General features: G+C 34.7%; 1 protein-coding gene and 1 pseudogene across 1 annotated transcript; both read left to right on the top strand.

The window, feature by feature from the left end:
• The first annotated feature begins 236 nt into the window (after positions 1 to 236).
• Positions 237 to 7091, top strand: LOC107630585 (uncharacterized). Its single transcript, XM_088508870.1, has 8 exons — positions 237 to 654; positions 765 to 905; positions 1348 to 1575; positions 2662 to 2869; positions 3668 to 3804; positions 4145 to 4225; positions 5671 to 5737; positions 5834 to 7091. Exons 1-8 carry the CDS (start codon positions 368 to 370, stop codon positions 6197 to 6199), a joined length of 1515 nt encoding a protein of 504 aa, XP_088364996.1. The 5' UTR covers positions 237 to 367; the 3' UTR covers positions 6200 to 7091.
• Positions 7092 to 11774: 4683 nt separating this feature from the next.
• On the top strand, positions 11775 to 14421 carry LOC148570714 (phosphatidylinositol 4-kinase gamma 1 pseudogene; annotated as a pseudogene).
• The last annotated feature ends 11187 nt before the right edge of the window (positions 14422 to 25608 follow it).

The following is a 25608-nucleotide window of genomic DNA, read 5'->3' as shown; positions in this document are numbered from 1 at the left end:
TGTTTAATTTTCTTTTTCTTTCTTTTAATATTTTCTTCATGCGATAACAATATAATTTTTAAAATTATGAAATTAAAAATTGAGGGCCCATGCGACCATGCCTCCTGGCCCGGGTTTTTTTTGTTTTTCCTCCTTTTTTTTCTTTACTGACCGGGTTAGGCATAAGGATGGTTTGGTTCCCTTCAGAACCATACACTTGTCGCACTATTAAGCTGCCCTCCACAACAGTCTGAGTCGTGTTTTGTTTTTGTATTTTTGTCTCCTTTGGCAGCTCAGTTTCGAAAAATAGAAATACAAAATCTAGTACTCTGCTCATCTGCTCCATTTTCCACCTTTCTTCTCCGTCCTTGCTTCCTCCACAGCCACCATGTCTCCGTCAGTCGTCGAAACCGGCGGCCTCCGACCGGTGAAAATAAACGGTTTTCACAATGAAGACGACCATGCATCCACCGACTGCAAACACTCCAATGGATCTCTTCCCTCGACGACGTCGTCATCGAGGATCATCGTCGACGCAATTCCGCCGAAGGAGTTTGAGAAGCTTCGGAGAGTCCTCGTTGCTTCGGCGAAAGGGTTCTCAATCGGAGCGGGCATCAAGGGAGGCCTCGCGGTCTTCGCGATCTTGTCTCGATTGACGCGAAAGCAACGGCAAAGGTAAAAAAATAAATAAAATTGGGGGAGAGGGGGGGGGGGGGACGGAGAAAGACACTAGCGAGTGTGTGCTTTTTTCGCGCCTGTGATATAATTGATAATTGATTCGTTAGGAAGGAGCTTGCGGTGACGAACGGCGAAGCGATTGTAGCTGCTGTGAAGGAGACTCTGAGATACGGTTTGTTCCTTGGAACCTTCGCCGGAACGTTTGTTTCCATGGACGAGCTTATTGGTGCTCTCGGAGGTCACCGTAGGCATGTTCTCTGTTTCTCTCTCTCTCTTTTCGTGTCTCTGCCAGAATGTAGATCCTGTTGAAAGTTCAGGAACTTTAACCTTAAACAGTTAAACCTTACTAAATTATAATGAATTTTGTAAATTTAACTTATTTTTCTTCTGGAATTCTCCGTTGCATGTATGTTCTATTAGTTTGAAGTTGTGGATTAGTGATATACATTGATTTTTGTCACAATTGAGATATAAGTGAGAGTTTTACTGTTTTACTATATATCAAGTGCAGTTAGCCTAAGAGTAGTTAGAGTTAGTCAGCATAATGGAAATTAGTTAAGTCAGTTTGTTGGTTAACTAACCCTAACTACTGTTTACTTAAGTTAATTCTACTTGATATATTGCAAAAGAGAGTGATTGTGATTGGTGTTGTTGTGCTTGTGTTTGTGCCTCTCTTGTGTTGTAGTTCAGGACAGCAAGGTGGAGAGCCTTCCTGGCAGGGGCTCTTGCTGGGCCATCCATGCTTCTGACTGGTTTGGAGACACAACACACGAGCTTGGCCATTTATATTCTCATGCGTGCTGCTGTGTTAGCGTCTCGGTGTGGGATCAAGAGCAAGCGGTTTGGGAGATATTGCAAGCCTCTCACCTGGAAGCATGGAGACATATTCCTCATGTGCCTATCCTCCTCCCAAATATTGTACGTAATGTTGTTGTTATGTACCCCTTTTCAGGATATATAATCTTTGCTGCTTTTTTTTTGTAGGAAAACATTGTTACCTTATACACATGTATACACATGGCCATGCATGTGCATGTTGCTTCTTATACTGTTCCTCTTATGCTCTCTGTTTTACTTAGTTATTTCGCCGTTCAAGTTCTGTGGCAGTGAGAGTGTAATTTCTGCTATGAGATTTAAAATTGAACGGTCTAAATACAAACATGATACATGATGAGACATTATTGGTCCATTTGTTCCATGTTGCTAACCCTAGTTAGTCAGGCAAAGCTTAGGTGGTGATCTTGATGTTGACAAATGATGTGTAATATCTGAAAACATTGTCTGCGTTTCACTTGACTTCATAATCTGAACCTCTTTAACTTTCAGCATGAAATTGAAATTGCAGTTGTAATATTCAGTTCATTATAAGCATGCGTCTAACCGTCTCTTTATATTGATTAAGTTAGCAACTGAGCATGATGTTTCGTGAGTATTAGAATCTGATGTGCACAAATATCATGATGAGTTGCCAAACCAGTTTTACTAAAGGTGTATTTATGAGTTTCATTATGGAGGGGTTGATGTTTGAAGGATATCCTTCCCTCCCCGCCCGGCCGCCCGCCCCCCCAAAAAAATGAAACTCAGAAAGTGGGCCAGTGGTGCCCAGTAGATTAGTTTTGTAGTAGTGCCTAAATGACTGGGGATACCCTAGTCATAGACCTAACAATATTCTGCAGTTATTTGTTTTATTTAATCTAAGGTTAACTGAAGCTATAGGGTCTTGCCTTTTCTGGATTATTAACAATTTATTTATCTGTATTTACTCATTTTTCCAGATGTGAAATGATGAATATCTTTAGTTTTCTGGTATGTTAAAAGATACAAAATAAATAGGAAGATAATAAGGAACGGAAATAACATTTCACTGATATATTTGGTGTCCATCTCAAGATTATTCCAGATAAACCTTTTTATTTACATCATGGAAAATGTTGCACTTATTGTGTAGTAGTAAAAAATATTTGGATACCTATCATTAAGTATGGCTGAATATTTTGATTTCAGGTCTGCTTATATATTAAAGCAAGAGAGTTTGCCCTCTTCATATAAGTCTTTCCTTAATAAACATGGTGGGAAGGATGCAGTTATCCTACAAGGTGTAAAGGAGATAGCCAGTGGCAAGCCTTTTACTAATTTGGAAGCAATAGAGAAATACTACAAGACCATTGGTGTTGATGTGAAATTAGATCCAAGTATGAAAGTCCCATGCTCGGTATGAAATAAAGATTGTTCTTCGTTTCCAGTCTTATTTTTATCTTTTGATCTAAGCAAGTGTAATTACAGTATAGGTATAGAAATTAAACAAAATTAAACATTTATCTGTGTTCAATATCGGATTTAAAACAATTTGATATAGTTGAGGCAATTATTTTACAGTAATCACCATATTGGTCCCTAACAATATTAAACAAATTAGTCTCTACTAAAATAAAATGACAAATTAATCCTGTCTTTTAAATTAAACAATTTAATCCCTCTACCATAGTAATATTAGGGACTAAACTTTGTCTAACATCTAAAAGATTAGGGAACAATTTGTCAATATTCTTTTCTTAGGGACTAATTTGTCCAAACCGAAAATTGTTATGAACCTATTTGAGGTACTGCGCATTATTTTACAATTGAATCATGAGAAATGTGACTGCTACGATGAATGCTATCTCATTTGATTTGAGATTACATGTAAACTCCAAACCCACCCATTCCCTTTAATCGATGTATAGACTCTAGTGGAAACATATAGGTTTCGTTTCTGTTCTATGCCCTAACATAGTTCCCATTTAAATTTAATCAGGGTTGTGGTATTTAATTTCCCATTATTTTACATCTTCTATTGGGTCCTATGGTTGTTTGAGTTTGTGATAATGGCTCGATGAATTTTATTAAACTGTGCAATTGTGATTTCAGTTTCAAACATTCATCAGAATTGGTTATATAAATTTTGTGACCCATGTATAATTTGTTATCATTGTTGCTTCTTTCAATGTTCAAAGTCAGTGATGTTTTGCAGATTGTACATGGGAATCAATCATGTGGAGAACATATCCTTTCTTTTCTTGTTGAAGCCTACAAGAGAGCATTACCTGTTTATCTTCCAGTTTATCTGATACCTGCCCTAATAGTTCACAGAAATGGACTTTTGAAAAGGTGATCAGATTAGAATAGCAATCAATCTTGCACATTACGTAACCTTTTGTGAGACCTTTATGAAATATATGTTTAATGAAATTTTAATTACTGTTTAAACTTTGATTCATGTTCTACTTTTACGGTGGCTTTCCAGTTTCCAAAGTGATTACAATAGTGCATTATCTGTGGCACAAAGGCTGGTTTTACTAAAAGGGCTTTGCTTGACATTAAGTCATTCTGTTTTGAGCCTTCTCAAATTTAGCACCATATGCAGCTTGTGCTTGGAGCCTTTTTATGACATTCAATATGAGAATATCCTGCTTATTCTTATTGGCCATTTTTAAATGCTTATGTGCAGGCCTAACACAATATTGGCCAAAGGTCTTCTTGGCACCGCAAGATCAAGCTTATTTTTATCTGTTTATTGCGCATCTGCCTGGTTAGTTTCATGAACTTCTGTGGACTATTCTTTATTTATTATGTTCTTAGTTGTCTTAAGTTTTGAATATGGTTTTTTTAAGTGAACATGGTCAAATTTAGGGGTGTTTACCCACTACCTGAACCAAATTGTAATAAACCGGTTTCAAATATATAAAACCAACCAAACCCAACCATTTATGAAAAATGATGTACCAATTAGAAATCCTTTTCTTCTCTCCCACTATCACTATATCCTTAGTCTCTTCCCCAACAACAGCCATCACACCACTCCATAATCCAATATCAAAGAATACAGGAAATTTTAAATACAAAAAAATTCTCAAATGCAAAATTAATCCATTGCCAATCAACTCAAAGGGTTCTATGGGCATGTAAGATCAGAGACAGTGGATATCTTCTGGGATGTTGAGGTTTGGAACTTGGAACTGTGATTGTTATCCCTCTCTCTTCCCCGTTTTTTTTTTTTTGAGAATCAATAAATGGGCATGGTGCCTCTGGAGTTGTAACAGCAATCCTGTGATGGCGGAGACTGTGACTGCGATTGTGGAGCTTGCTCCAACAGTTTCAATCACACTCCAGCGAAATCTCATGCCTCTGACCATTTCAGTTGTGCTCTGGTGACATCTCGTACCTATTGCTGTCATCACCAATGTAGTTCTCTTCTCTCTTATCCTCTCTGCCGTGTCCCTCAACTGTGCTGGATCTGCCTCTGCCACCACAGTCATCAGTTGTACCCGGTTGCATGCCACTGCATATCAGACATGGCCAGTTTAAGTTCACTACGGCAAAGCACTGAAGCAGAAGCATACATTCTTCTCACACGCACGCAGTGATCAAATGATACCATTGTGTTTGTTCATACATAACTCTTTATACTTTAATCTCTTTTGATGAGCTCGTTGAGTTTTCTTTGGTCTCCTTGTATCCCTAGCCACCGAACTATCTCATCTAATCTAATCTATTCCACTCTCTTGACTAGATGTTGTTCTGGCTTTCTACAAATATGTTAAAACTACCTAAGGCAAACTGTGAAGAAAGCAACAAAAAAAGGAAAAAGGTGATATACATGTCATTACATGAGATGACAGATCATAAGTGATTTGGGATAATGGTGTACAAGTGGTTTAAACTGGTTTTAATGGATTGGTTGACTTGATCCAATAAAAGCAATTATAGGTTTTATGTTTCTTCCCAAAATAATTCTGGTTTTACTGGATAGGTTCTGCTTAGATTAATGTTTGGATCCAGATATGATTGTCAAGAACATGCCTATTCACATTGCAATATGTTTGTATATTTTTGTCTGCGTTTAGTAGCCTTTTTCTTTTTCTTATTCTCATTCTTTTTATGTTCATCTCACTGAGAAATTCTCAGCATGAATATTTTAAAAAAAAAAAATGAGTGAATAATGATTATAAGATGGATGCCTTTGTTCTTCATCAGGATGTGGACGTGCTTTCTGTTCAGGATCTTCAAAAGATGTAATATTCCAATGGTGGCCATGGGAACAGTATGTTGCAACTAGCATAATTGTGTTAACGGTTTATGTACACTTCTATTTGTCATCCTGTTTGTTACAAAACTCAAACTTTGCATTCTTGTGCAGTTCCCAACTGGCCTTGCATTGGCTATTGAGAAGAAAAGCAGGCGAATAGAGATATCATTATACTGCTTTGCACGGGCCATCGAGAGTTTCTTCACATGCTTAGCAGATGCAGGATATCTCCCTCACTCAAGGAGAATCAAGAGAGCTGATGTAGTAGTTTTCAGCTTGTCAACAGCTATCATAATGCACTGCTATGCTGAGGAGAGGGATGTTTTCAGATCCAAATATCTTAATGTTCTTGACTGGGTATTTGGTGTGCCGCCTCCTCCATGTGAAACCCCGCGGTGCAACCCACAGGGCAAAGGGACAACAAATATGCCAGCACCAGCAGAGTATTCTTTACCCGGGAAAATTGCACTTGACTAAGTGGTACATTGGTGATGTTGCTTTCCCCAGGTGACAATTAGAGCCTGATTATTGTGTGGGAATTTCTTTGGTGAAGAGTGAACTTGGGTGAAGAGTTTTTAAAGAGAGTGCGCATTGCATGTGATACATTTTATTGTAGAACAAACCATCTTTAGTTTTTACCCAACTTCATTCTTCACCTTGGTATTACCTTTATTGTGTTGGGCAAGGGAACTACAATCATTACTTGAACGTGACTGCATACATGAAAAATACTTGTATGTTTCTTAAACACATTAATACGTTTTCCAAGAACATTTACAACTACTCATTCTTATTATCTATAAATTTGTAAGTTATACACAAAGAAAACTGAGTAGTTCTAAATGTTAAGAACATATGTGGGTGTTATGAACATGCAAGTATTTCTCGTAGTCTTGGAGTATCCAGTTAACTCAGGGATATCAGAAGATCGAAGGTCTCTTTTTAATATTTATTGCTGCATGGTATTTTGAAGCAGTGGCATACCAACTAACCTATTGATCACTCTAATGATATTATTCTCTGGTGACCATTATTAGCAGTGCCAAGAATTAACTCCTCAGCAATCTAATTCTGGATCAACCGCACATATCTTCTCTTTGTAACTTCAAAATCTTTGAAAGCTTTGCTTATTTGATTTGTTAATTTGATTTTACATATTTATTAATATATTGAAGTGGAAGTGATTCAAGAGTTTAGTTATTTTTACCCTTGTATCAGAAATATAGCCCTGACTGAGTCAACCTTCTCATGGGTAATTTATGCTTTCATCTCTTCGGTAGGGTTGTTAGAAAGATATAAAGATAGAGACCGTCAGACACGATGTATTTGATTGCAAACATAGATACAGACGACTTCTGTCTTTTAACAACTTTTTGTATTTTCAGACTCTTAGAAGGTGGAAACAGTGCTGGTTAAATGCGGGAATGAATTTGAGTAAATTACTAAAATGGTTTTTGTTCTCACTGTTAAGGGATCTGTCCGAAGTATAGCTTGTCGCAGAAGGAGAGATGTTGTTTTGTCTTCTCCATAGATGAGTTATACGCTAGACTCCAAAAAACATCAGACGGGGTGGGTATCTGCAAAGGGTACTTTAACGCTCAACTTAGTAATAATACAAAGAAGACAGTGAGAGTGACTTAAGTGAGTATTAGGTTTTGATATGTCTTTTACCTTGACTTAATGTTATCTTATATAGATTGAATAGAGACCAAGTATTTTGAATATACTCATTTAGCGAATGAGAAGTTATGGTTATGGTGAGAACCACAATGTGTTTACCGTGATATTCTTAGCATCTGTTTTTACTATTTTATTGAGTTGTTGGTAATGAAGTGTGATGAAGTCATCATGTCGTTGTGCTGAGTGTTATCATGCTCTGAGTTATTAGCTGAGTTATAACTTTTTTTTGCGGAGGTATAGGTTTCATTGGCCGAGTTATAGTTAATGGATCAAAACTTGTTCTCTGGGTAAAAGGTGGCAATTATTGAGTAATACCGAATGAGCCAAACTGTAACGGTCGAGTTATAGATATAACGACCGAATTATGTGTTGGTAATTTATGAGTCATAAAAATCCTAATGTTCTTTTGACCAAATCTCAGAATTATAGCTTGTAGTCGCTAAGTTATAGTGACTAGATCACAGCTCCAAAGCTTGACTTATTTATTTTTAAGAGAAGCATGTTGAGCTTTTATGAAAATCGAGTTATAACTTGGCATGATATGGAAGAGATGCGGTTGTTATAATTCAGAGATATGAGTATTAGTCTTGTAAGATCAACTTGATAATCTTAAAAATAAAATTGGTTAAACTTGTCATTGGGAAAGGTGCTTATATTAGTATAATTTTGAACGAGCTTACAATTGATTGTTAAACCGACGCCATAAAAGGGATCTACATATGGTGTTTATTGATTTGGAAAAAGCGTATGATAGGGTGCCAAGGGAGGTCTTATGGAAGGTTATGGAAGGTTTTAGAAAAGAGGAGAATAAAGATCACATATATTCGTGCAATTAAAGACATGTATGAATGTATGATGGGGGGCCACAATTAGTGTGAAGATTCAAGGTGGTGTGACAGAGAAATTTTCTATTGGTATAAAAGTACACCAGGGATCATCCTTAAGTACATACATTTTCACATTAATCTTGGAAGTACTCATAGAGCACATCCAAGAGCCTATGACATGGTGCATGCTTTTTGTCGATGATATTGTTCTTATGAGAGAGTCAAGGGAAGACCTAAATAAGATGTTGGACTTATGGAAAGAAGCTCTAGAAGTGTATGGTCTGCGTATAAGCCGTAACAAAATGGAATAGAATGTAAGTTTAGTCTGAGAAAGGAAAACCCTAATATAGAGGTGAAGATTAGAGAAAACATTCTATGAAAAGTTTTAAGTATCTTGGATGCATCATACAGGATAATGGAGAGATTGAACATGATGTAAATCATAGGATCTAAGCAGGTTGGTCAAAATGGTGGAGTGCATCTGATTTTATTTGCAACAAAAAAGTACCTTTAAAACTTAAAGATAAATACTATCGCGCCGCTATAAGACCGGCTATGCTTTATGGTACAGAGTGTTGGGCGGCCAAAGGGGAGCACGAACATAAGCTGAGTGTGGAAGAGATGAAGATGTTGGGATGGATGAGTGGTCATACGCGATTGGATAAAATAAGGAATGAAGATATAAGGGAGAGAGTTAGAGTAGCACCCATTGTTGAAAAGATGGTTGAATCACGTCTCAAGTAGTTTGGACAAGTGAGAAGAAGACCGATAGAACATCCAGTCAGGAGGGTGGATGAGATGGAAGATGGACAAGGGGCGAAAGGCAGAGGAAGACCTAAGAAGACCATCCATGATGTGGTCAAACGAAATCTACATGTAAACGGTCTCTCTGTAGACATGATACATGACAGAGCACAATGGCGTCGTTTGATTCATGTAGCCGATTCCACCTAGTGGGACAGGGCTTTGTTGTTGTTGTTAGACCGACGCCAACTTATAGGTGTCTATTTGTTTGATTGATTCCGACTTTTAGTTATCGGTTTGTTTGAAGTGATTCTGACTTATAGGTGTCGGTTTGTTTGGGTTGATTCCGACTTACAACTGTCGGTTTGTTTTTGTACGCCAACTTTAATATTGGTTTATCGTAATATGTGTAGTGTGTAGGAAAAATAGTAGCCGAACTAAAGGCATGAATAAAAATAAAGAATGATTAAGTTAAAATAATGTACTATTTATTGAGAATTACCCTCTTAACATAGAAGGTATAGGATACAATGTCTCGTTAAAACCATTTCAAGCAAAACCGAGCGTGGAAAAAATCTTGCGAGTGAGAAAAAGAATACATCTTCGAGTCCTGACTTATAACTTAGCTGTGATATAACTTCAGAGAAGTTGCGTTCCAAGTACTAGATAGTTCTTTGCCTAATAGTGTTTGAAGGGTATAAGTCCCTTGCCAATCACCTTGCTAATTCGAAAGGGTCTTTTTGGTCGTCCTCTTTTGATTGAGTTGGTTTATTGATTTGTCAGGCTTGTTTAAGTTCTTATATTTTCATCTGTCTAACTGTTTTTTCTCGAAATTTTGCTAAAGTCTTCGACTTGGTGATAGCAATAGTCTCGTGGAACATGCTAAGAGGAAGACCACTCTTAAGGATATGGAGGTGGATGTCGGGGTTGAGGTTGGGGATCTCCTTTGTTATCTTATTGAACCTCGTCATTTAGTCACAGAGACTTCCATGTTGACCTTGTTTGGTTGTGGTAAAGTAGTCGAAATCATGGACATAAATATTGGATGCTGCAAAATTGTTAGTGGAGAGATGGCCAATTCTTGAAAAGTAGAGATAGAACCTGTAGGTAAATGAAAATTAGAGTAAAACAACACCATCTAAAAATTTGGGGAAAAACCGACATAATATTGGCTCAGAAGCAACGTTATGAAATATCATTGAATGGAACTTAGTGACGTGTATGTTTGGGTCTCCAATCCCCTTATATGGCTTTAGCGTGATTAGTAGGGTGAAGTTCTTCAGCATCTAAAACTTCATGATTTTCTCGAAAAAAGGGTTTGGACGTCCTGTTAGCATCTTTGATGTTGTGACTTCTATTAGAGTAGGAGTTCCTAACACATGTTCGCCATCATTATGAGCATGCTTGCGATCTTTCTTGCTATTTGGGTTTTTTTTGTTGTTGTGTAACAACTCAGTTACCCTTTGGACCTCGGCTTCAAGCGCAGCGTTCTTAGTTAATAACTCGGCCTGAGTTGGTAGACAAGGTGGTAAAGTTTGCTCATCAGCTATGATCGAGATCCTACAAAAAAATGGAATAACAAGTGGTAAAAGAAAATGTGGGGCAATGTTAAGGTCGGCCCACGGTGGGCGCCAAATGTTCTTATTGTTAAGGGATTTGTTCGAAGTATAGTTCGTCGCAGAAGGGGAGATATCATGTCTTCTCCATGGATGAGTTATATGTCAGACTCCAAAGAACACCAGACATGATGGATAGTTGTAAAGGGTATTCCAACACTCAAGTTAGTAATAATTCAAAGAAGAGAGAGAGTGTGACTTAAGTGACTATTAGGTCTTTAGATGTCTTTTACATTGATGTAATGTTACCTTATATAGTCTAAATAGAGACTAAGCATTTTGAATATACTCGGTCAGCGAATCATAAGCTGTGGTTGTGGTAAGAACCTCAATGTGGTTACCATAGCATCTGTTTTGACTATTTCATTGAGAAGTTGATGATGATGTGTGATGAAGTCATCATGTCGTTGTGCTAAGTATTATCATATATTTGAGTTATGGGTTGAGTTACAATTTCTTTAGGCCATGGTATACGTTTTATTGGCCGAGTTATAGGTAATGGATCAAGACTTGTTCTCCGAGTAATAGGTGGCAGTTACCAAGTAATACGGAATAGACCAGATTGTAACGGTCGAGTTATAGATATAACGACCGAGTTATATATTGGTAATTTATGAGTCATGAAAAACCTAACGTTCTTTTGATCTAATCTTCAAATTATAGCCTGTAGTCGTCGAGTTATAGTAACCAGATCAGTTTTTAAAGAATTTAGGATAAAAAAGTATCCGGAAAAGTAAAACAAACTAACATTTAACTTTTTAAAAAAATGGATATATTAGTCTTTAGAAAATAAAACGAGAATAAATTAGTTTATAATAGTGTTTTTACACAAATGACAAATCGGTCTCGTATTTGTTCGTCCTTGAGAAATTTTATCTTGAACAAATTGTTCCTTGAGAATTCAAAAGTAATGAAGAGTAATTATCTAAATTAGTCTTTGAGAATTTTAAAAGCGGACATTTTAGTCTCTGAAAAAAATTAATACATATATCGATCCCCGTAGTTTATCTTTATTGGCCAAAACAGTCTCCAAATCAATTTCCAGCGTAACTAATGGAGAATACTGAGTTGGCACATTAACTTGAACACGTGGTCTTTAAGTGTCCACGTGTGCTACATCCACGTGTGCGACGTTCACATGTGCAAGGGGACAAAACAGTGCTGGCTTTCTTCTCCTTCATAGCCATGTTCTTCGTCTACCGCACTACTCTCTTCTTCTTCCTCTTTTTTTCCATTTCAACCTTTTCCCTTTCACACTCCTTTTCACCTCTTGACAACTACCTCCATCTTGAATCTGAAGAAGATGACATCATCCATCATAACTTCTCCACTCCATGCCTCCCTTTAACCACTTTATCATTTGGGGAAGACCTCCCTTCTTCCTCGCATCCAACCGAGATTGTTCGCAGCACTGGGGCTCTGGTCCACGCTCTCATTGTCGAGGTTGCAATTGCCTTGGCCTCCGATCTTCACCCTAAACCACTCCCAAACGGTCTTGGCGGTGCCTGCCTCTTTTGCAACCCAATCAGTAGCAAAAACATTGTCGTAGTAAAGCCTGTCGACGAAGAGCCCTTAGCCTTAACAACCCAAAGGACCTAGGCTCTCAACTACTAGGCCAGCTGGGCCTCAAGACTTCAATTCGCATCGGTGAGGCTGCTACCTGTGAGCTTGCTGCATATCTCCTTGATCACGATTCCTTTGCTTCTATACCTCTGACGAATAGATTTTTGCTAGTAAATAATTCACAATAAATTCTTGTTGCAAGTATAGTTTCTAAACTAACAATAATCCTTTCATACAAAAACTTGTTTGTCACTTAAGCAAACCTAATAAAAATAAACCGAAGTATTTAAACCTCGGGTCATCTCTCAAGGAATTGCGGGGAGGTGTAGTTATTATTGGTTATGAGAAAATATATTTTTTGGGTTTTTGTAAAGGTTGAACAAGAAAAATAAATTGCAAGAATAAAACTAATAGCTAATAAAACTCTTGGCAAGGTATGAGAATTAGAAGTCCTATCCTAATTATCCTTATCAATTGTGACATCAATTGCTCATTACTCCCACTTTGTCAACCTCTAACTATGAAGGTAAGTCAAGTGGATAAATCAATTTGATTCCTCAGGTCCTAGTCAATTCCTATGGAAAGACTAGAGTTAGTGGAATTCAAATCAACTAGCAAACGTAATAATTATCAATCAATAAAGGAGTTTGATAACTCAAAAGTCTCCAATTACTCAACCAAGGCTGAGAATATGAAAATCTAAATTAAATTGAAAGCATCAATAACATAAATAAAAGAGAACAATCATAAATCTGAAATACCTCAAATTGCATTAAATAGAAAATCAAATTAAACATGAGAATTCATAAACCAAATAGCAACATAAAGTAATCAACAAAGGGAATAAGTGAACTATAAAGCTAGAACAATTAAAGGTAGAAGAGAAACTAATTAAACTAAGATAGAATTTGAAATTAAGAAAAGCTAATCCTAAAATCCTAAAACCTAAGAGAGAGGAGAGAGCCTCTCTCTCTAGAAACTACATCTAAAACCTAAATTGTGAATAATGGAATGTATCTGCTCATTCCTCCACTCTGCAGCCTCTATTCTGTGTTTTCTGGACCGAAAACTGGGTCAAAAACAGCCCAGAAATTGCTGGGGGCGAATTGTGATACGTACAGCACGTGGCCTATACGCGCCTACGCGTCATGCACGCGTACGCGTCGCTGAACTTTCGCACAATCCACGCGTGCGCGTGCGCGTCCCTGAACGCCAGGTCAACTATGGCAAATTGTATATCGCTATGAAGCCCTGGATGTTAACTTTCCAACACAACTAAAACCGCCTCATTTGGACCTCTATAGCTCATGTTATGATCGATTGAGTGCGAAGAGGTCAGGGCTGACAGCTTTGCAGTTCCTTCAGCTTCTGGTAGTCCTTCCACTTTTGCATGCTTCCTTTCCATCCTCTAAGCCATTCCTGCCCTGTAATCTCTGAAAACACTTAACACACATATCACGGCATCGAATGGTAATAAGAGATGATTAAAATTAGCTAAATTAAGACCAAAGAAGCATGTTTTCAATCATAGCACAAAATCAGGAAGGAAAATGTAAAACATGCAATTTACATGAATAAGTGTGAGAATAGTGGATAAAATCTACTTAATTAAGCACAAGATGTACCACGAAATAGTGGTGCATCAACCTCTAACAACCCTCATCAAGTTCTCTCACGCTTCTTTCTTCGCTAATGGCGCGCTTAAACTCGCATCACTTCAACGCTTCATTGGTCACGCTTTTGATGCTGGCAAGTTGGGACCTTCTCTCTACTCTGTTTCCCTGTTCACTAGATTGGAGTCTTGGACATTCACCTTCTCAACCTTGATAGACACGTCAGCAACATGCTTGTTATGAATTCTAGCTTCGTTTCTGGTGTTGTTGCTCATCTTGTTCCCATTGACCATGTCTTCTGCCTCCCTGAGTGGCATGATCCTTATTTTGAGTGGCTCCATTGACCACAAGTTTCTACACTTTTCTCCAACTCAGAACTTGATTACATTTCAACTCAATCCATTTAACGACACTCAGATTCAAATATCTGAGCTTCTTCTGTTGAGGGAGTCCTCAATTAGGGTTCTTCTTGTTTGCACCATTTTCTCGAAGCATGTTGTAGCTGCAGGGCTTTGCCACACCGACATAGGTTACTGATGACGAGGCAGTTTTGTGGTGGCAAAGAAACACTGAGCGATTTTTGTCGAGAGGAGAAAAGGGATGAGAAAGGGATATGGTGGAAAAGGAAAAGAGGAGGAAGAAGAGGAAGATGGTAGTTCGGTGGATGAAGAAAGCCAAGGACGTTTTTGTCCCCTCGTACACATGGACACTTAACGACCACGTAGACACTTAACAGTCACATGTGCAAGTTAACGTGTCAACTCAGGATTTTTTGGTAGTGAGTCACACTGAAAACTGGTTTGGGAAGTTTTTTGGCCAAATGGAGAGAAACTACAGGGATCTATATGTATATTAGTTTTTTTTTTTGGGATTAAAATATCTGTTTTAAAAATCTACGGAGACTGATTTAGATAATTACTCAGTAATAAATAACTTAATAAAAGTTGCAGACATTGAACATGTATTAGGTTTCTTTGTTGTTTTTCAATCGAATTCTAACAACATGCATGTTGACGTATTTAATTTCTGCATAGCCCATAGATGTCCTAGTAAAAACGTGTGTTTGACTTTTCTTTTGTTTTCTATTTTTATTTTTATTGTTAATTTTCAATCTTTAGAATTTTATAAAAAAATAGAAACAGGAGATAAAACTAAAAACTGTGTTAGGCAAAAAAAAAATATTATCTTAGAAGAAAATTTGAATGATGCAAAGGAGGTTGTAATTGACAAGATGTTGTTGGGCATACTTGATTAAAGATGTAACTGACAGAGGTAGCAATGCAAAGCGTCAAGGAAACAAGTGCAGGAACGGTTATTAATTAAAATTTGAAAACTAGCGAAGATATTATAGAAGTAACTGTCAATGGACATTAGATTAGTCTATAAATAGAATTTTGGGCAAACATTATAATGAGTTCAGTTCTTTTAGGAGAACACTTGAAAATGGCAACACCAGTGTTCTGAAAGTTGAACCAGACCGACCGATTCAACCGGATTAACTAGAAACTGCTCTCCTAGTCAATTCGGTTGATCTGAAAAACTATCTGACAAAAGCAGGTAAATAAACGGTTGAACCGATAGTTAACCAGTGAACCACTTGAACCGGAAGATTTTTTTTCCGGTTTTCAAAAAAATAAAAAAATACATAAACCCTAGCCGCCAGTGGAACCCCTTTTTCCCCCCTCTCTCTCTCTCTCTCTCTCTCTCTCTCTCTCTCTCAACACCACGAAACCCCAGCCTCTCTCTCTCTATGAGCTCCACAGAACCCTAGCAGCCTCTCTCTCCCCCAACCAGCAGCAGCCAACGCCCAGCCTAGCCGTTGCCGATCCTCTTCTCCTGGATCCCTTCACCTCGCATTGCCAGGTCTGCTTGGAGCTGCGGGCATCACTGTCTCTGTCCTTGTTGTCATCGGCCACCCTGAGCACGTGTCTCAGTTCTCGACGTCGAGCCCTCTCTCTTGCGCGTCAAGCCTCTGTCTTAGATCCCCTCTCTGTCTGAACTTTGAACTCACTTTTCTTTCTCCTTAGCCGTCACTTCTCTTCCTCCCTTGCCGTTGTAAGCAAAACTGCTTCAATTTATGTTTTCTTATTTTGTTATTTTACTGATTTTGAGTTGATGGTTTTTCTATTTTTGTTCATTTTTGCTTATTTTATTAAATTTTGATGGACAATGGTTGATAATGTTTTGTTAAATTTTCTAAAATAATTTTGTTATTTGGAGTTGCTGATTTTCTGAAATAATTTTATATTTATTTGTAGTATAAACGAATGCTTTATCTCATTATTAATTCTATAAATGTCTTAGACGGTTAGACACATAAATATTATAGCTAAAGCATAATCAAATCTTCAAATTATGCATGAATCCTGCTGAACGTGGTTGGTTAAATGGAACAAATGACACCGTTTATCTAAATTTAAAGCCAAAGCCATTGTCTCGATACACAGCATTCAGTTATGCATAATTAATTTATAGCTGAAGATACCGCCCATTCATTTTGAGTGCCAAAATAAAAGAGTGACCCAATGAGGATATACTTTGACTTGTCTGCAATTTCACAATATTGATGTTGCAATTATCGGATTTTCTTTTACAGGAGGAGAAAAATAGAAAAAATGCTGCTCCTTTTCAAGCAAATCCGCTTATGAATGGCCTTTCCCCTCCTGATTATCTTGATTGTCAAGAAATTGAGTTTGATTAGATTTCAAAAATTAATTAAAAGTTTTTTATTTTGAATTTTTAATGATAAAATATAAATAAATTATTATATAAAATAGTAAAATTTTAAATTTTATTAATTTAAAAATATTAAATTTGAATATTTAAAATTGTATATTGAATTTTTAATGATTTTATTTTATATTTAATTAAATCAATTCAACTACGATTTTATTTTGATTGGACCATTAAACCATCACTTGACTGATTCAATAATTGGTTCGGTTTTTGCAACATTTGCTAAAACACTTTCAGCCTCTGTGGCATCAAAGAATAAAACTAAAAATTTTGAGTAATTTCTCTAAAGTCTGAACTCAAACTTATACTCTATTTTTTATTTTTAATTAAAATTCTTTATTTTTATTTGTTCTTCATCTTCTTCTTTCTTTCTCTTTTAATATTTGTATTTTATTTTGTCTCTGACACCTTGTATTTTTTTTTATTTTTTAATTTCATTTTTTTTAATTTCTGTTGACACTACAAAATAGACATTAAGATACCTATATTTTCTATTAAAAATAGAACAAAAATTGAGTCTAACAAATTGGCACACCCAATGAAATATTGTCAATAGATTGTAGTTTTATCAAAAAAAAAAAAAAAAAAACACAAGTACTGAACTTGTATACGATTTATGTAGTGTCAAAATTGTTTTTAGATACTGAAAAGTTAGCGTCAATTGACATGTCAAGTTCATTTGTAATATCTTCTACTTCTAGTAATGAAAGAGAAAAGAAAATTGAAAATATTTTCATATCTCACACCATGAAGGCTACTTTATTGTCAATGAGACATGATGGCATTGGCCGTGCCCATCATAGATGAAGTACATCTTATACAAACATGCCACCTAATGGTTTATCACCGAAATTTGTCCCCTCCATAACTACACAGGGTTTGATTAATCCTCTTTACTCACCAATTTAAAATCATGTTTGCCATAATCTATGTGTTAGTGCTATTATAAAAAAAATTTTCAACTTTTATGCCACAGACTTCACTTGGTTAATTGCCTGCTTCTTCAAATAAGAGTACAATAAGGGATAATTATTCTTCTATTTCTAAAATACAAGTCCAATTTTTTCTAATATGTCAATAACATTGCCGTCAGAAAGCTTTATGGTTACTGATGATACATTGGCAAAGTTTTATCAACGGATGAATGTGAATAATTATAATTTGCCTAATATATTAACTTATCATATGACAAAAATACTTAATTCTTTTATTGATTTGACAAATATAAAGTATGAGCAATTAATTTATAAAGTAAATCAAATTGCTAAAATAGTTAGTATAAAAGAAAATCAAAATAATTTTATTGAAGTACAAGAGATAAATGCAGAACAAAATCCTCTGGGTAGATAAGATCAAAATGATGGCAATGTAATAAAAGATGATACTGAACTACAACAAAATATTAAACAAGTTTTTATACAAAATGACATTGGTGGACAAGATGTCAATCAAGTGACTGAACAAATTTTTAAAAAGATTGGGATTTAATGTTGGATTTGCAAATCGATCTCACTTTGTGTTTTCTTTTCTTAAATTTATCCAGCAAACTCTGAGAGATGAAAGTTTCTTAAGTTATTAAATACATTTTTTGGGGAAGATGAAGAATTGTTAGTAGAGCACCTTGCTTGCTACATTATCGAAATCAAAGATGTGGCATCAAATGAGTATTTTAAAATGAAATTCTTTCCCTCCTCATTGACTAACAATGCCTTTACGGAATTTTATAATCTAAAGCCAAATTTAATTCACTCTTAAGATGCAGTTAGAAAAAGATTTCATAAACAATTTTTTCGTGGTGAATTAAGAGTGAGTTTAAGTGATTTGTTCTCTATCAAACGCAATGAAGGAGAACTAATTGCTAAGTATCTGACTAGATTCAGAAACATAAGAAATAGATGCTTTACTCCAGTTCTAGAATTTGGCATTATCAAAATGGCCATAAATAGATTAGAATTTAGAATTAGAAAAAAGCTTGAAAATCAACAATATCATGACATGACCCATTTTATTGAAAATGTTAGACAAATTGAACAGCTGAATACTCGAAAATAAGAAAAGTATAAAGAGATGATACAAGAAGGATTGAATAATCATCAATAAATAAACCATGTAGAAGATGATCGAAAAAAATTTCTGAAGGACAAGGTAGATGACTTTTCTATAAATAAAGGGTAATTTTGATAATCATGTTTTAAAAAAAAAAAGGATCTCAACTTTTTCTATTTTCTTTTCATCTTTTTCTCATTCTCACTTTTATCTTCTTTCTTTCTTTTTTCTTTTCTTTAACTCTTTTCTTTTTTCTTATTTATTTTTTTTCTCTCTTCTTTCTCTCCCTCTTTTCTCTTTCTTATTTATCGTAGTATTCTTACTTCGTTAATTTTTCCTCTTTTTTTCCATTTCTCTATCTCTTTACTCTTTGTTATTCATTCTTATCTGCTTTGCTTTTTCTTTTTCATTTTTTTATCTTTTAAATTTCTATATCTTTCTTGTCTTTTGGTTCTAACTATTTTATTTACATTGTTATCGTTTTATTTTAAAAAAATTATATATCGAGTTTAAAATCAATAAAGACAATCTCTCATTGACATTTCGATATGTAATTAATAAGTACAAAAGCCTAATTGACTCAGAAATTTTGTTGAATCTGTTGGCATCTAGAGTCAAAAGTATTAGAATATCACTGTGGAGATTTCATAGGATTAATAATTTTATCAAATCTAATTGACACTTAGAGATTAACATGTGAAAGAAATTACTTTAGAAGTTATGTTACTTCTGAAGTTAAACAATTTGTGTCAATTAGAGCAATGAAAGAGTATGTGTGAAAAACTCTTAATTAAAAAGTCACCTTTAAGATAAAGGTCAATTGACACATATTAATGTGCCAAAAATTAAAATAGACATTATTTAACACGCTTACAAGTTTCATACAAGAGAATAAGTTTTATTAATAAAGAGGTATTCAACTTTCAATATAAAAGCTTTTATAGACTTAAGAATTCGGTTAAGTCTATTATTGATTAGCATTCAATTTGTTAAGCAAGTATGTGCTTAATGTATCAACTTAAAGACACTTGATACTCCCAATGTCAATTGGTCAAAAAATAAGATAAATATTAATTGATACCCTCAACTTGTCAAAAGTAAGATAAATGTCAATAGGAACTGTCAATAAACAACTAAATTTTTACATTTTCAATCATTGCATGTCTTCAATTGAGAAATCTTAGGGGTATTATGTTAGGCAAAAAAAATTATCTAAGAAAAAAATTTGAATGATGCAAAGGAGGTTGTAACTGACACGATATTACTGGGTATATTTGGTCAAAGACATAATTGACAAAGGTAGCAATGTAAAGCATCAAGAAAACGAGTGCGGAAACAATTACTAATTCAAATTTAAAAACTAGCGAAAATATTATAGAAGTAACTGTCAATTGACATTAGATTAGTCTATAAATAGAATTTTAGGTAAACATTATAATGAGCTCAATTTTTTTTGGGTAAAACACTTAGAAACCCAAAAATACTCTTGGCCTTTCTAGATAAACAGAATAAAACTGGAAATCTTAAGTAATTCCTTTAAAGTCTGAACTCAAATATATATTCTACTTTTTATTTTTAATTAAAGTTCTTTACTTTTATTTGTTCTTCTTCATCTTTTTCTTTCTTTCCCTTTTAATTTTTACATTTTACTTTGCTCGCGGTACCTTATATTTTTTTATTTTCTAATTTTATTTTTTAATTTCTATTGATATTACAATTGAGACATTGAGATATCTACATTTTTTAGGCTTTTTTAATTAAATAAAATAAATACCTTCTAAAATTATCTGATTTTCCAAAAGCATTTTTCAAAACACAAATTTTCTATTCCTAATAATATATAAATTGTCCCTGGGCATGTGGTTTATATAATATGTTGACCACTATACTCTAGGACGATTTATGCATGAATAGCTTCCGAAAAATAACATATAAATCGTCCTAAGCTGGTCAGCTTTAGTAGTGTTATATAAATCATCCCTAGGTGGGAGGATTTATATGCAACAGCCTCAGCACCTAGGCGCAATTTATGCTCAACTTGGCTAACCCTCAAGACTCAGCCACGATTTATGCTCAAAATGATAAAGTTAAACAAAATTGGTAGATATATTTAGACATAATTTTCATTTGTACTCAAATATTTCTAAAAAATATTTGACAACAACTGATACAAAAGGAAAAAATCATTGCTTTATTTTTTCAAATGTTGAAATATTGATAATTTTACATTTTAAAAATCTATTATTATTATTATTATTATTATTATTATTATTATTATTATTATTATTATTATTATTATTATTTTACTAAGATGAAATTGGTGTTGTTATAAAAAAATTTGGATATTTAGTTTACTACCAACAACATCATAATGCATAAAAATGAAGTGAGAAAATCAAAATATATAGTAAATGTAGAGTTTAAAAAAAAATTGAGTTGAGTACTTGACGTACTCAAATTAATTTTGTGAAATATTTATTGTATGAATACTTGTAGATGAATACTCAACAACATTAGATCAAATCCATTTTAATATCCTATTAAAACTAAGACTGAGTTTACCTCAATTTTAAAACCTAATTCAAGAAATAAAAATATCTTTATATTTATAAATTATTTAGACATATAACAAAAAAGAATATAACTAATTGAACATAATATAAACAAACTTTGGACTTATAACAATACTTTCTCTCCCAATTACCATAATATGTGCCACATGCACTCAATTATGAGTTCTATACTTTATTACCATACAGTTATATTTTTAACCACAATCATCTGTTTTATCATTTTGAGCATAAATTATGGCTGGATCTTGACGGTTAGCCAAGTTGAGCATAAATCACGCTTGGGCGATGAGGATTAGCTGTTGCACATAAATCGTGCTAGTCTCTTGTGTTTTAGCCTCAAAACACATAAATCTGCCCTGGAACGATTTATATATAACTACTAAAGCTAGAGACCCTAGGACAATTTATATGTTATTTTTTAGAAACTATTCATGCGTAGAGCGTCCTAGGGTATAGTGATTAATATCTTTATCTTTATAGTAATAAAATTGGGGAGCTTATATGCTGACGTGACGCTCATACGTTGAATCTGAGAGTTTATATGCTTAGGTGTCGTCACTAGAAATTTTTAGATTTATATTTATAAATTATAAATTATTATTTGCTTAGGTTGTTATTTTCAAATTTTAAATTATTTGTTTGGGTTGTTATACTTAGGTTGTTATTTTTTAAATTTTAAATTATTTTATTTAGGTTGTTATTTTTTAAATCTTAGATTGTTGTACTTAGGTTGTTATTTTTTAAATTTTAACACTATTTTTTAAAAGTTTGTTGATTCTTTTTACCACTATTTTTTAAATTTTTGTAGATTTTTTTCAAAAATCGCAACTACATATGTAAATTTAAATATATTTACGTTAGTTTAGAATTTTAAAAATTGTTAATATATTTATCTACTTTATCCTTTAAATTTAATTCAAATTTAAATTAAAGTCAATCAAATTTAAAAAATTTTAGCTTTGAGTCAACTATAAAAGTATAAGTTATGAGATATGTGTAGCACTACAATTCAAAGTACATCAAACCCTTTCTTTACATACATCCAAAATTTAGAATTTCTCTACTTATTCCAATGGTTGGTATTCACAAAATCGCAGAAATCAAACCTAAAATCGACAATTTGTGTGTACATATACGAGTGATACGGTTATGGACACTATCAAGTTACCAAAATTCTTCATCGCCATACTCAATTGAGATGGTTTGGCTCGATGAAGACCTGAGTTTAATTTCTACTAATATTTTTTATTTTATTTTAAATTTATATTATTTATATTTTAAATTTGTTTGTTTATCCCCATCCACTACAACAAATCCGGCATTTAGCGGCGGTTTCTGAAGCCGTTTAGCGGCGGTTTTGTGAGACGCCGAAAGATGGGGTGCGACTAAATGGATAGTGGCGGTTTTTTCCAACCGCTGGAATAACCGCCGCGAAATGGAACATGGGTTTTGCGGCGATTCTTACCCGCTGCAGTATGTGGATGGAAAATGTTATTTCTCATTTTGCGGCGGTTTGTAACCGCCGCGAAATATCAGCAAGGAAGACAATATTAATGTTTTGCGGCGGTTAAAAACTGTCGCCAAATTCAAATTTCCCATTAAAATTTTAGATTTTTTATTATTTTGTCTCTCTTGAAAAAGTATGTTCATTAAAATTTACTTTTTTTACTTTTCAATTAATTTAGAGAAATTGTAACCAAGTAAAACAGCTCAATTAACATAACAAACCAAATTAAATATATGCAAACATAACATTTATAATAAAATTGTCATAACATCATCCAAAATAAAGTAAGAATGCTTAAGTTGAAGAAAATAAGCATAAAACCCTAAACCAACTTAAATGTAAAAGTATCTAAGAACATTGACTGAAATTCAAAATTTTTATTGCGGGTCGTGATTGCCAGATGAAGATGGCCCTGCGCATGACGAGTCCAGTGTACCGCCCAAAAAAGTCAGCTCTGCAGCAATTTCAGCTAGCAAATTGCCTCCTTGCTGTTAGACTAAATATCCCAAGACCTTATGTATTGACTGTCTCTTTGCCTACTCTTCTTCTAGCTTAGCCGTCAATTCTGCAATCCTCCTCTTGGACTCTTCATTGGGCTCTGCAGAACCCGACGGTTGTCCAGCAGCGTTACCAAAGACTTGGGTGGGACATGGTCCAGCATCTAGGGCACGAACTCGTCCTGGGTGCTCCTTTCCGAGAACTTGTGCTAATGAGTCATTTTGTGAAAGGTGCTTAGAGGATCCATCCTGCCTCTCAACATTCGCAATTGCTTCCTACAAATATGCAACACATTGGAAATGCATGAGTTAACAGTAGCACGATATATACAGTAAGCTAAGTTGCTTCAAATTTTCAAACATGACTTACACTAAGAACACGCGCATCGGGATGGATATACGAGCCATCTTTTTTCTTATGAGTCATGATAAACAACTCTCCTCTACCAACGGGCCTTCCTTGCTCTTTCTCCTATATCGTTGATATCGACACAACTTAGTAAACAACAACATATTCAGGAAGATTAATCAAAATCTTAATGCAAATAATGACTTTTTACCACTTCGTCTTTTTTTCTTGCCAATGTTTTGGAGCCCCCAGTATGTGTGTATAGTTGCTTGCTCTGATTTAAAGCGTTCTGTCTACGCTTTTTCTATGAACAAATAACAGAACAAATGTAAATGAGAAAGAGATGTTGAATATAAAATGTAAGGGGAGTAATATGTATACACATGTATGTTTTTGTGGAAATAATAAAATATACCAAGGCTTACCTTTGATTCTTCCTTCTGGCGATAGTCAATGAACTTTTTCCATTCATTTTCGTCTATTCCTTTCGAGTGATGCTTAAGATTTTCCTCAAAAGTCCTTATTTCTTTGTAACACCTATGATACAAGTGGTGCCTTGTATCCTTCCAAATCTTTCCTACCCTCTTCATAATATCGCGCTTTATTTTTCCTCCGGCATCGTCCTCATAGTAAAAGACCCACTGCAATTAGTTGACATTGTCATTAACCAAGACCAACTAACAAGTATAAGACTGATAATTTGAAGAAATGCCAAAACCATTACAGGCTAATTTAAATTGTTAAAGTATGACACTCAAATCCAGTACAAGCAGTCGCAATTACGTATAAATGAGAAGTGCTTAAACTATGATGTGAAAAACAAAATACGAAAATTTTACTAACCATATAATTTACCCATGCAAAAGACCTTACAAAAAAAATGAATACTAAAATTGCTTAAATTGTAGAAGCTTAAAGTTGTACCTTAAGCATGTCGTATGCATGTTCCTTCTTAGCTTTGCTCACATGCTTCCAACTGCCTAAGTGTATGGGGAACTGGGAATAATCGGCACCCAAACTCCCTATGAAACCACTCAATAATCCTGCCGCCTGATCAATCAGTTGCAGCTCTTTGTTAAATGGGAGTACTATCTTTGTATTAGAAGGGAGCGCTATAGCCTCATTCACACTCAGCTTAGACACTTTTCTCACGCCGTCCTCTAAAAAGTGTATGAGAAACAAAATTACTATCTAATCATTGCACAAAAGGAAAATAGAAGTAAAGGCCTACAAAGTTAACTGTTTATGAAAATAGGAGGAAAAAAAAGTTTACCGATTACAGTAACTTTCCAGAAATCTGTATCTTTGCATTTCTGGTTGTTATGCTGACCTTTGACTTCTTGGGCAGCAAACAAATCGTCGATGTGGTCTTCAAACGACGGAACTTCATCCGCCTCTAGGTCGTAATCCTCATCCTCTAATTTATGATCAGCCACTTCCGCGCGATGCCGAGTCTCTATGTGTTCTGTGGGAGTTTGAGGATCGTCAGCACTACTCGACTGCGCAAGCCTATAATCGATGCATGGTGCACGAAACGATTCATTCATACGGGTTGCCGGAGCTCTATTAGCTGAGGACGAAATCGGAGGAGCCCTATCACATGGTTGCTCACGTGATGTCTAAGCTCCTCTAGTCATAGACCCAACCTTAAGACAATATGAAAGCATTTAGAATTATATTTCAGAGAAAGAATTAATATTGAGAATTATTTTAATTCATAAAGTAATCATTTTGCCGGGAGAAAAATTAACATGGTTCAATGATACAATTGAAGGATATATAATTTTCAGATAATGTTACGTTAAGAAATGTTAACCACAAACATTAACCGTTGTCTCTTCAGTTTCGGCATTAGTTCCGGCATCTTTCGGGAGTTCTTGTATAACATTGTACCGTGATTTTCTTGGCATCCTTACAAACCTGGATAGAAAATAATATTACTAGACAAATGACAAGTACAGCGTAAAAAAACCCTTAAAGCAAATAGAGAATACAAACTATACCCCAAAATTAAGGAATACAAAATTATGAAATCTATATGGAACACTATAAGGCACATTACATGATACATCATAGGTGGAAGGAATATTAGAATTTATTTTTTCAAATAATTTAACTTTTTAATCAATTAAGTC

This window comes from Arachis ipaensis, chromosome B3, assembly GCF_059453495.1.
Source record: "Arachis ipaensis isolate K30076 ecotype BB chromosome B3, ASM5945349v1, whole genome shotgun sequence".
Taxonomy (NCBI): domain Eukaryota; kingdom Viridiplantae; phylum Streptophyta; class Magnoliopsida; order Fabales; family Fabaceae; genus Arachis; species Arachis ipaensis.
This window is presented reverse-complemented; position numbering and strand designations above follow the sequence as displayed.

Bases quoted from the DNA above. Each gene is read 5' to 3' on its own strand.
- LOC107630585 (XM_088508870.1), top strand. From the start codon at position 368: ATGTCTCCGTCAGTCGTCGAAACCGGCGGCCTCCGACCGGTGAAAATA. The intron at 1,576-2,661 runs GTACGTAATGTT...TTTTGATTTCAG, and splicing joins CTATCCTCCTCCCAAATATT to GTCTGCTTATATATTAAAGC. The intron at 3,805-4,144 runs GTGATCAGATTA...GCTTATGTGCAG, and splicing joins AGAAATGGACTTTTGAAAAG to GCCTAACACAATATTGGCCA.